An 11,328-nucleotide genomic window follows, 5' to 3' on the forward strand; every position below is an offset into this window, starting at 1 on the left:
CTTAGAAGACCCCTGACTCTAAGGCTGGAGTATGGGGAAATGAAGTCTGTTCTATGCAGGGCAGGATTCACAGCTGTCGGCCTGGCAGCAGCAGGTCTATTTTCCTCAAGTACTTTCCTTCATTTCCTTTGCTCAATGCCAGGAAAATTCCCAGAGGCCCAACTCCTACCAGCCCATTGCTTCTCGCCTTTTGTTCTGGAATCTATTTCAGACCTTCGCGGCTCTTATTACTTCCCCCCATACGCAGGCTGCCAGGTCCTTGCAAGGGAGAGTTGGCCAGGGCCTCACGCGCCCCAGGGTGTTTGTAATGGAAACTTTCCCTGCTTGGTCCGTCTCTCTTTAACTCATCAGTGAATTATGGTAGCAGCACTCTGCCACGTCCAGCTGAGGGAACAGAGCAGTAAGTAATGCCAACCATGTGTCATGCTTTCCAGAGCACCTGAGTGCTAGCACAGCCCCATGCTGCTTGCTCCCTGTATTTCCATCTCAGGAAAAGAAGCCTCCAACCTCTCACAAACCAACTCTGATGCCTTGGGCTTCTCGAATCAGGCATCTCATGCTGTGCTGATGCCAACAGGACAACTGCACGATGACAGGGACTCAAGAGGGTTAAGCATCATGCTGAGTATAGCTGTACAGATAGTTCAGCTTACAGCAAAGCCAATGGCTTCCACATATCTCCTGCCTCCTCCCACTGTATGTGCCCCACAAGGTCTGGCCTCCAGCATTCCTCACTGACAGAGAGGACCCAGCACTGAGTCTGCTGTCTCACAGAGTGCAAAGTCTGAGACTCGACTGAAACTTCAGCCATGTAGAGGGAGAGCCAGACCCAAAGTAAAGGAACTGCACGGAGAACTCCCCTTTTCCAAGGGACTCCACTTAATGTTTTAGAAAAGACACTTCCCCCAGCCACTTGGAGGGACTCCTGAAGCCAAGGGCTACTTCATGCTGCACTCCATGCCCTTTTATCCAGCTCAGTTAGGGTTTGCTTTGGGAATACTGCTATACGGACTAGAGGCTTCCCTCTTCTTGAAATCGATCCACAATGTTCAGGTGCAGACTCTTAGTCTTTAGGGCACTCTTCAGTTTTTACTGCTATCCCCAGATATGCCTCTCCCAGAAATGCTACCTTTGATCTCCCACCTGAGCCGGGATTGTTAGGCTTAGGGGAGAAAGTCTGGAGTTTCAGGAGCAAATTGACTACTTCCTCATCACCCAGCAAAATACTTTCTCTGGCAAGGCTGAGCAACCCAGCCAGTGAGTCAGCATAGGACAGGGCAGGGAAAGAAAGAACAAAAGCCAAGAGTGTAGCTTGAAGGGGTATGTGCTTAGGAACCCCTATTCCAGGGCACACGTTGCTCTCCCTCACTACCTGGATGGAGATGTGCTCCACTAGGGCTCCCAGAGATTTTGCTCTGGATGAAGGTGTGCTCTTTGCACAAGATGGCAGGTCCATTTGCTGCACTGCCTATGAATTACTAGCTCATGAGTGCTATGTGCCTGGGACTCGTTACCTTGTGTGTGAGGGCAGCATAGAGCAAGTAACCAGCTTGGGAATGGACCAGGCCCTTGGGTTTGCCGGTACTGCCTGACGTATAGAGAAGGAACAACATGTCTTCACTGTCCATAGCGACAGGCTCACAACACACATCCTCTTTCATCATTTCCTGCAACAGAGAGCAGAGCAGTCTTCATGCAGAGTCTCTCAAGTTTCCCTTGCTGTCCGTACACCTGCTTGGTTCGTTGGGTGGAGTGAGCACTGCACTGCAGTGCACTTCATACAGGCAACGCTTTGGCTCGCTCCTCTGTTAACTGACACTGGCTGGGTGCACAAAGTCAGGTCTGGCAGGGTGACAGCACTGAGCAGCACAGTGACAGACTTGGCTTCTTATGCCTACTCCTGGGTGTTGCATTTTCTCCTTCACTGCATCTCTCAGATTTGTCCCCAGACTGGAAGTTGAGCTTACACCTTGAATAATGCTCACTTTAACCACTGGATCCTCCATTTCTCCCCATCCAGTAGATGTCAGATGTTGCTGCTTGTAACTGTGCAGTTTGTCCATCATAAGATTCCTTCACTGGCATCCTTTCATCAAGTGATCAGGATGTATTGTCCCACAGGCCTTGCCCGCCTCCCCTCCAAGTCTTCCTCTGACCACCTGTACCTCCCTATTCCCACTGCATGGTCCTCCTCTGCTTTTGTACCTCCTCTCCCCCTGTTCAAGAGTTTGAACTCTTTTGCCTTGCTGAGCTGGCAAAACACTCTCCTCAGAGCAGATCTGCTGAGTAAGAGACAGCTATTTTTACACAGTCACTTCTTGGACCAGCACAGAGGTCTCCCAGGAAGCCTTTCTATCACTAATTGATTTTAGACAAGATGAGCACAGACAGAGAGAACTCTGTTCAGTTCAAGGGAGCTAAGAGAAACGCATGACAGGGTCTCACCTCTCCAGAAAGAGTCAGTACTCCATCCTGGCAGCCTGGACATCACGTCTGCTGTGAACAGCAGGCCCACAGCCTCATGATCTGCTCGCCTGGGCACAAGCTGCCAGCTGGCAGAGAGTGCCAGGTACACGGGCAGAGTTGTGTGTGACCTCTGTGGGGGACTAGGACCGGGCTCACAGCAAGTGTCCCAGCGTGGGGCAGGAGCGTTTCTAGCCCCTGGTCCACACTGTCACAAGCCCTTGTTTGTGCTGCCTGCTCATGACAGCAGAGGGATGGCTGCAGGAAGATCAACAAGTTACCTGTCCTGAGTGCTCCTGGGACTGCCCTGGACTCACATGCAGCTCTAGCTCTCACTGCTGCAGCAGGACACCATCCCCACCTTGTGTCAATGCCAGCAGAGCTGCTGGGGCCAGCCAGGACCCACCCTTCCCATCCCGCCCCTGCTCCAAGAACGCACTACCCAGGAAAAGTGGAGCGGCTTTGGGCAGCCTCTCACCTCCTCCAGTGGCACATCCAAGGCTGTCATGGGAACCTTGCTGTCAGTCCTCATTGAAACCAGAACACGTTTCACTCCCGGGCACTGCTTCACAGCCTCGTCCACCATCTTCTTTAGCTCAATGACCTTGCCACCTCTCAGCCCCTGGTTCACTGTGATCACTGTCTCTGACTGGGCTGGAGAGGCCAAAAGAAGAGCCACATAAACAGCTCTGCCCCTCACCACCTATCATACACCAGTCTGGCTCTAGCATGCACCCAGGACTTCCCACCCTGCTCCTCTCACACCATCTCCCAGCCCCTGTTACCTGAATCTTCTGTTTAACCAAAACAGTGGCTTTTTGTCTTTGTTTTGCAGTCTGTTTCGCAGAACTGCCTGCATTGTGCCCCCTCAGAGGGGGAGCTGTATCCCAGCCCCTCACTCCCTTTGATGAAGAGAAGAACTAGTCCACCCCTCCCTTATCCCAGGAAGGCTTGGCAGGCCACCGCTGCTCAGAGGGGCTTATGCTAGTCCATTGCAGCTAGGCAAAGTCCCATGGGCTGAAAGATATTTAGTGAACCCATGCTGCTTTCTGGGGTACCAATCCCTGCTCCATGGCTATACATCATGGCAGGACACCCTCACTGAGCCTGGGGAGTCTTACCCAGAAGCACAATCTGTACCAAGCCTACACCTTGGTTGGGCTCTGCTTAGGTGTCATGGCTTGAGAAGTTTGCCACTGGCAGTCTCAGTTGCAGGAGGCTACAGACATAGTCATGCCCTGAGCTCCCCAGCTACTGAACCAGCAAGCTCAGCAGTGCTCAGCAGTTCCCAAAGGGATATGTGGGACACGTCCCTTTTACCTACTGGCTCTTACCATCCTGGATCCTGTCCGCCAGGGCCTCTGCACTGAACCCAGCGAACACCACAGCATGCACAGCCCCTATCCGGGCACAGGCTAACATGCTGGCCACGGCCAGTGGGCACGGGGGCATGTAGATGGTGACCCTGTCACCCCGTTTCACCCCATGCCGCTTCAAGGTGTTTCCCAGGCGACATGTCAACTCCAGCAGCTCCCTGCCGAAAGAAGCAAGGGCACAGTTAGAAACTTTCTTGCAGATCTTACCCACGTGCATGGCGGGGGTGGGGGGGAGCTCCCTCCTCCTGAGGGCCTTTCAGAGTCACAGATACATACCTGACATCCTTAAGCACCCTAATCTTCCCCTAGACTGGAAGCCCGTGGGAGAGCTGTCAACATGTCAGTGGGAAGGAAGGGAGGAGACAGTCACTGACATGAGCCATTACTCATGGAAATGGAATAAATCCGAATGGCTTTTGTCCCTGTCCAGGGCTTTCCTCTGATCACTAACTAGCGCTAGAAGCAGGCTGTAGGGCCAGTAATGGGCACCGGTGATTCCTGTAGCTCAGCAAATTCACACCACCTCAGTTATCTTGTTGGCTTTTCCCATTACAGCCTGCACTTTTCTCATCAGCCCACACAACTGGAGCAACAGTCTCTACTCTGCAACACTAGAGGATATGCATGAACAGTTAGATATCTTCCTCTCTGCAAAGGAACCAAACCAAAACAAAACTGTGCTTTGTTAAAGCTGGGAAGGCCAAGTCCTCTGGAGCTTGTGCCCTACGAGAAAGAACAACAGCTGTAGCAAACTGGTGAGCAAAACAACGGCTTTCTCAGCGAAGGAGCATCCCTCCTAGAAACAAAAGCTTGGCTGTCAGTGTCTCATTTCATGGAAGGTCTCTCCAAAACTAGCTGGGGAGATTGGTGGGGGGAGAATGGTCATCTGTCATGTGAGGCCTGGAGCCAGAGAAAACAAAGGATCTGTTCTGTGTGCAGAGGGATTGAGTGGAATCTGCACGGAGACTTGGAGAAGGCAAACAGAGCGAGAAGGTGGGAGTCCCCAGAGCAACCTGCAGGGTGGGACAGGCAGTCCCTGCAGAGATCCAAGCCCAGCAGCAATGCATATCCAAGCCCACATATGCATGAGCTCTTAATTTCCCAATACCCATGGTCATCTGAGGTTCCAGTATGGCCTTCCCCACAGCTCTGAATCTGGCCTCTACTGCAGAGCATTCACCCGCAGAGCATTTGCCTGCACTTAGCTAGGGCACCAGAAACACTTCTGGGAACACACATGTGACCTTCCCACAGGCCCTTACCTATGAGTATTGCAGTGCTGTCAGGAGAAGTTTGTGTCTGCCTCCCCAACAGGCAGGGACTGCTAAGCACCAGAGGATTAATCGGGGGGGTAGGCTGAGGCCTCAGATCTGCTCAGGCAAGCCAACAGCCACCTGCTGTTGATCTATCTACGCTAAGGGATGCTGTATCCCTCACATGACACGCATCAGCAGATCAGTTCAGCCCTGGTGCATGCTGCAATGTATCTCTTGTGCACACTCAGAGGTAAGTACCAACCTGTAAGTGATCTGTACCTCCTGCCCTGGTTCATCCTTCTCCCAGATTAAGGCCACTTTATCTGGGGCTACATGGACATGTCGGTCCAGACAATTCACTGGAAGAGAAGATCCACTGTCATTGCTGGGGCAGCTCTCAGTACCTCCTGACTCTCAGAAAGCCAGTACTGGCAGTCCCATTTTCAGATCACACTGAGGGCTGAGCAGGATCCTGCCTGGCATTAGCCTTTTGCTCACGCTGGAACCCATCTTTGCCGACACCAGCCAGCAGGTCACAAGCACCGTCCCAAGCCTGATGCCTCCCTCGCCACACCAGTAGACACTAATCCTCACTATCAGCCTCCCTTGATTTGCAGTCTAACACAGCCTGGTATCTGAACTGCCTCAAGTCCCTTTGGAGGCCACATCCCCACTGCCCTCTGTGGGCCTAGCAAACATTAACTCAGCCGTCACTCTCCTCAGCACTGACTTGCTGTTTCTTCAGCAGCAGACTGGGGCAGTTTTTTCAGTAGCTACTGAAATAGCAGCTCCTAAATAACAAACTTAGGACCAAGTGAAGATCTGTTCAGGAAGGCTGCAGTGTCCAAGATGCAACTTAGTCAGGGCAATGACTGCAGAGTCCCCTGGGTTTCTAGGGCCATGGGAGGCTGAGACTTCAGCTGTAATTCTTCTGCCAAGAAAACTTCCTCACATTGCTAACCAGTGCAGTTTCATCAGGAGCCTTTCCTGATACTATTCAGTGTTTTCCTTTACAGCCGGGTTATGATACGATGCAAGAGCTATAATTTGCAGATTAAGAAAAAAAAAAATTTTTTTGCTCCTGAACGTTTGTGGCAAACAAACCTAGAAGCAGGAACAGTAGGATCTCAAAACCCAAAGGCAAATAACTCCTGCTCTTCTGCCCAAATAGATTACTTTAGACCTGATTGCTGGGAGACTTATCTTTGATTTGAGCTCTAGAATCAACAGTGGGGTGAGCAGATGTCCGTACCGAGCCCGGTGCCATCAGCCCCTATTTTTCCCTGTGGCAGGACCCCTAAGGCAGTCGCCCCCAACCCAAGCTTAGAAGAAGACATGGCTGTGAAGGTCTATGGTAGCACTCATTGCTCCCGTATTTTGCTTTCTGCAGGTGCTTTTCTCCTTAGCTGGGCAGGAACGAACCGATGCAAGGCTGCCTGCCGAGCACCGCGGCTTCAGCTCGCTGCAGAGCCGAGCAAGGCGCCCACGGGGGGGGGACCCCCACCCCAGGGGAGGGGCCGCTCCGAGGGGGGGATCCCGAGGGATCGGCCTTGCTCCTTACCGGCCACGTTGAGCTGTCCTCCCAGGAACCAGGCGGCACGGCCCTGGCGCAGGCAGCAGTCCTGCACGTCGTGGAAGGGGGTGATCCAGGTGAGCCGGCTCCTGCCCAGCGCTCCCCAGAAGGCGTCCCCCTGCTCCACCGACACCTTGTACAAGCCCCGGTGGTCCTTGGGCCCCGGGAACGCCACCGCTTCGGGCATGTACGCCGTCAGGGGCCCGCGGCTCCAGCCCCGGGCTGCCGCCGGCCCTCGGGGGCACCAGGAAGCCCGGGAAAGAGCCGGGGGGCGGCAGCGAGCCCTGGCCAGCAGCCAGGCCATGGTGTCCCCCGGCGGGGAAGGAGGATGAGGACGCCCGGAGCCGGCTCCGCGGCCGGGGGCCCCCCGCGGGACGCGGGAGCTCGCCCGCCTCCCTGCCCTGCGCTCGCGGCAGCGCCGGGTGCAGAAAGGCAATCGGCGCTCAGGGAAGCACCGGGACCGAAAATAACCCTGGCGCTAATCTGAGCCCTCGCGGCCTCTCTTGAACGGCCGCCAGGCTCCACCGCCGCCGCCGCCCCCCGCGGCTCCCGCACCGGGCTGAGGCTGCCGTGGGGCACGGAGTGGCAGCGGGCAGGAATGCTGCAGCGCATCTCCCCGCGCCCGCCTCTCCCGCCCCCCCAACAGCTGCCTTCTGCCCTCCTTTGCTTCGGGCCCTGCATAAACTAGTGGATTTTTAAGGCGAAGAACTTGGAGATCCTCTTAGCTCCGTTGACCGGGTTCCCCTCCCTTCCTAGGGGCACAAGTGAAGGGCAGGATGAGCCTCCAACTCCAAGCAGAGCTGACCCCAGCCAGGCTCGCCAGTGGGGCCCACAGCAGACCGGGTTAATACCTGCCCACTTTGCTCCTCATAGCACGACTCCACCTGCGCTCTGATAAGTTTGCTGAACAGGTGGAAAAACAACGTGAGGGAGAGGCACGTTTTGAAGGCAGGTGCCCTAATCACAGACAGGATTTCTGATTTAATGTCAGAGCTGCCCAGGGATATCCTAGGGCTCTGCTCCTCAGGGAATCACAGCCCTGGGGGTTTACAACACCTCTACAAAGCCAAACCTAAGCAGCTTGTCATTCCACAAGCCATCTCTCTCATTTCCTAGGCTCTTCTTCAGTCTTTTCCCTCTATTGCATATTATTTTTTCCCCATAAGAGCATCCTCAGACACCCTTAGCAAGACAGGCAAATCTCAGCTGCTTCTCTCTCAATTCAGCATGAGCTCCCAGTACTTTCAAATCAGAGCTCACGTTGCTGGAAATCCCTTTCTTTGCCTTTCCCTCTAAGCAACCTTCCCTGTGCTTGCACCAGCCAGCTGCTGCATCTCCCCACCTGTAACCTTGCTCTTACCTGGTAGTGCTGATGACTTTGCCCAAAGGGCTGCCCAGCTCTCTAATGCTAGGGGACATGTGATACAAGGTGACCCAAAGCGCTGAAGTTGTTCTGGATGCAGAAATCATTTGTCCTCTGACCAGTCATGCACAATGCTGCACAGCTGCTGCACCAGGCACAAGCACACCCTCTTCAGCTTTCCTGTCTGCTCTGGAGGGAAGGCAGCACCCAAGCCCTATCTTCTCCATACCTGGGTAGAAAGGAGGATGTAGATCTCTCTGTGCTGCTTTGGAGCTCACTGAAATCCACCTCTTCCTGGCTAAGATCTGACATCTACCCCCCTCTCTACTTTTCTCCCCTCCCCTCCCCCAGCTCCTTCTTCAGCTGTCCATTGAGAAGCAATGCACCACCCTACCCTGCTAGGGCACCTCATTAGGATTATTACTAACTTGAATCATGAGATCTCTTAGCTGTCTTCTTGGGTTTGCTTGGGCTTTTCAGTCCTCAACCAGTGTGTGCACATGTGTGCTCAATCCTCTGGCAATTAGTGCTGCTTACTCTGCACAAGTAATTACAGTCATTAGGTCTTCTGCTGCTCTGTTGTAGGGGATCTCTTTGCCTGATACTTTGGAGTTTCTCCCTTTTCACTAGAATGAACAGTTCAAATGAATAAATTTTCTATCCATCTCATAGGATTTTTCATTCTTTCATTCTCTGTCAAGCCTCAGCTGTGCACCCCTCTCCCATTTCAGAGGAAGGGGATGAGGGGAGGGAAAGAAAGGAGCAGACTTATCCATCACCCAGACAAGAAAACACTGCAGCCCTGCAGAAATCAGAACAGTTTATGGGTTGCTTGTTGTTTTTCATGGCCAAAGTCTCCTCTGGACTCCTCTGACTGCCTGGAAGAGATGGTGACGCTACCAGCAGAAGTGGGGAGAGTGTTAATTAAGCTTGGAAAACATCTCTAAGAGGGGAGGAATGGATAAGTCTGAACTAACTCCAGTGGGGAGTCGTGACCATCTCTGGTACAAGTGGGTTTGGTCAGAGCCCTGGTGAACTGTACCCCCCTTAGCACTAAGACCAGCATCTCTTAAATCTGGAAATGAAGTGAATGAAATGACAGTTTATTCAATAGCCAAAATATATCACAGTGCCTCTTCCCTCTAGAATAGGGAGATGCACATAGCCCTTCTGCCCTGTCTTCAGAGGTGGGACTCCTGTCTCTGGGAATCTGTGATGCGGACATTCACGGTCAAAGATCCCAGAGAGAGGAGGCAATGCATGGCAGCCATCATACTGTCTAGTATTAGGAGCTGTTGTAAAAACTTCCACATTTAAAGAGCAGAGTCTCCTCACATGGCTCATGTGAAAGATCTGTGATCAGAACTTGAAATAGATTCATTTCCTCCGTGGATAAGGATTCTGTGGGTTCTGTAGGGAATCCAGTATCCCCGGTTCCTGGAGAAGCAGAGCTAATGGTAACGTGCAAGTTGGTGATACTGCGAAAGGCTAAGCAAGTGCCACAAGACCTGGCAGAGGCACCACCAGGTAGAGACAGAAGAGCAGGATGTTTGGTCTGGGACTCACTACCTCAAGGGTAATTTGGAAGGGGATAAGGAAATGGGGTTTCTGATTTAGCAGCCTGATGTTGCTTTCTGCATGATTGCTTTTCACCCCCAGGAAGAAAAAGGGGACCCTTCAAGGGATATGACGGGTTGCCCATGCTTCCGCTACCACTGTGAAAAGGTTGTTGCCATTTCTGGTCCACTGAGGAACAGCAGGTCTCAGACAGGCATCCTGACCAGGGCCTGATCAAACTCTAACATCAGGCTGGTTTCCCCCATTTGTTTCGGCGGGGGCTGTTCCAGTTAAACGCTCCTGTCGGTGCCCGGCCGAAAGGTATTTATAACCATCTGGTTTTGTCCAGCACTGTTCTGTGCTTCAGAGCTGCAGTCTCTGACCTTGCCAGGATCGGGCCATGCTGCAGGCCATATTGTACCTTGCTCTCTCCTCTTGCTGTTAACTCTTTCATCTCCTGCGGCCACGAGCAGCAGTGATCGATCTCACCTGCAGCAAGTCTTCTGCAGGCCTGCGTGCGGGGAGCTGTTAGCTGTGCCGTCCCCTGTGCTCCTCCGGGTATACCCTCCTTGAGTGTTGACAGAGAGGAGTTGCACCCCTCTCCGCCTTTATTTATTTTTAATCTCTTCCCATATGACGTCTCCCCCTTCCCTTAACTAGCTGAGTAGCCCTTCTCTATACCTTCTCTGGCCGAATTCAGCTTTCAGGGGACAAGGGCAACCAGACTTGGACACAGTGCTCCAGTTTAGTTTTATTCTTGATCATATCTTTACAGAAAATGGCACATAAATCACATATTCTGAATGACTAGAAGCTGATACAGTTCCATACCTCAAACACCTCAATACTGAATTCTTTTCTCACTGTATATACATTATTTACACACCATGGGCTATAATCTAACACGTCAAACAAACTGGGGACAAAGACAAACGGGGCTGTATGGAGGCTGTTAACCTTGACAGAATAAAAACAGTAGCTCCGGGGACGGGGCGCGCGCGGCTGAGGGCAGGACGGACGGGGCTGCGTGGGAGCCCCCGTCCTCGGGCCTTCGGGGAGAGGAGCAGCGCGGCACCGGGGCGCGAGGGCGGCGGAGCCGCGGGGCGCTGCCGGCCCGCGCGGGCCACCCCCGAGGCAGCTGTTTTCCCCGGCGCTGGACCTACGCGGAGGGGCGCAGGAGGCTCCGCCGGGCTGCCGGCGTCGGACGCCTCTTCTCCCTCGAGCTCTCCCGGGGGCCGCGGGCCGGCCCGCTCCAGGCCGCGCGGCGGGAGGCGGAAGCCGCTCTCGGGAGCCGTCCGAGGCCGCCTCCGTCCCCGCTGTAAGGAGCCCGGCGCCCCGCGGGCGAGGGAGGCAGAGCCAAGTCGCCCGCCGGGCCGGGAGCAGCTGGGTCGCCTCGCCGCGGAGGCGGGAACCGCGGCGGCGGCCCGAGAGACCCGCTGCGCCCGCGAGGACGGCGACGGCAGCGAGGGCCGGGCTCGCTCCCCGGCGGCGGCGGGGCTCGCGCCGGGACGGGGACGGGCTCTGACCCGAAGGTGGTGGCGAGGCCGCGCCAGGAGCGGGGCCGCCCTGGCGAGGGCGGGTGCTCCTGGGGGGGGACGGTGCCCCGGCCGCCCCCGGCCAGGCGGCCCCGGGGCTCGGCCCGCGCCCTCCTGAGACACGGGCGCGGCGGCGGCCTCGCTGCCCGGGCAGCGGCGGCCCGAGGGGAGGCCGCGGCCCCCGCGGGACGCAGCGTCTCTTGGG

The 11,328-nt window shown here is 54.7% G+C and overlaps 1 protein-coding gene across 1 annotated transcript in view; it reads right to left on the minus strand.

The window, feature by feature from the left end:
- Window positions 1-7,102, minus strand: part of LOC134141050 (acetyl-coenzyme A synthetase 2-like, mitochondrial) — a 15,521-nt gene extending 8,419 nt beyond the window's left edge. Inside the window, exons 1-5 of the mRNA XM_062576949.1 lie at window positions 6,657-7,102; window positions 5,358-5,454; window positions 3,798-3,997; window positions 2,942-3,117; window positions 1,515-1,667 (exon numbers count right to left, since the gene is read on the minus strand). Coding sequence (XP_062432933.1) covers window positions 1,515-1,667; window positions 2,942-3,117; window positions 3,798-3,997; window positions 5,358-5,454; window positions 6,657-6,972 — 942 coding nt within the window. The 5' untranslated portion in view covers window positions 6,973-7,102. The remainder of the gene's footprint in view (window positions 1-1,514; window positions 1,668-2,941; window positions 3,118-3,797; window positions 3,998-5,357; window positions 5,455-6,656) is intronic.
- Between the last annotated feature and the right edge of the window lie 4,226 nt (window positions 7,103-11,328).

This window comes from Rhea pennata, chromosome 5 (assembly GCF_028389875.1).
Source record: "Rhea pennata isolate bPtePen1 chromosome 5, bPtePen1.pri, whole genome shotgun sequence".
NCBI lineage: Eukaryota > Metazoa > Chordata > Aves > Rheiformes > Rheidae > Rhea > Rhea pennata.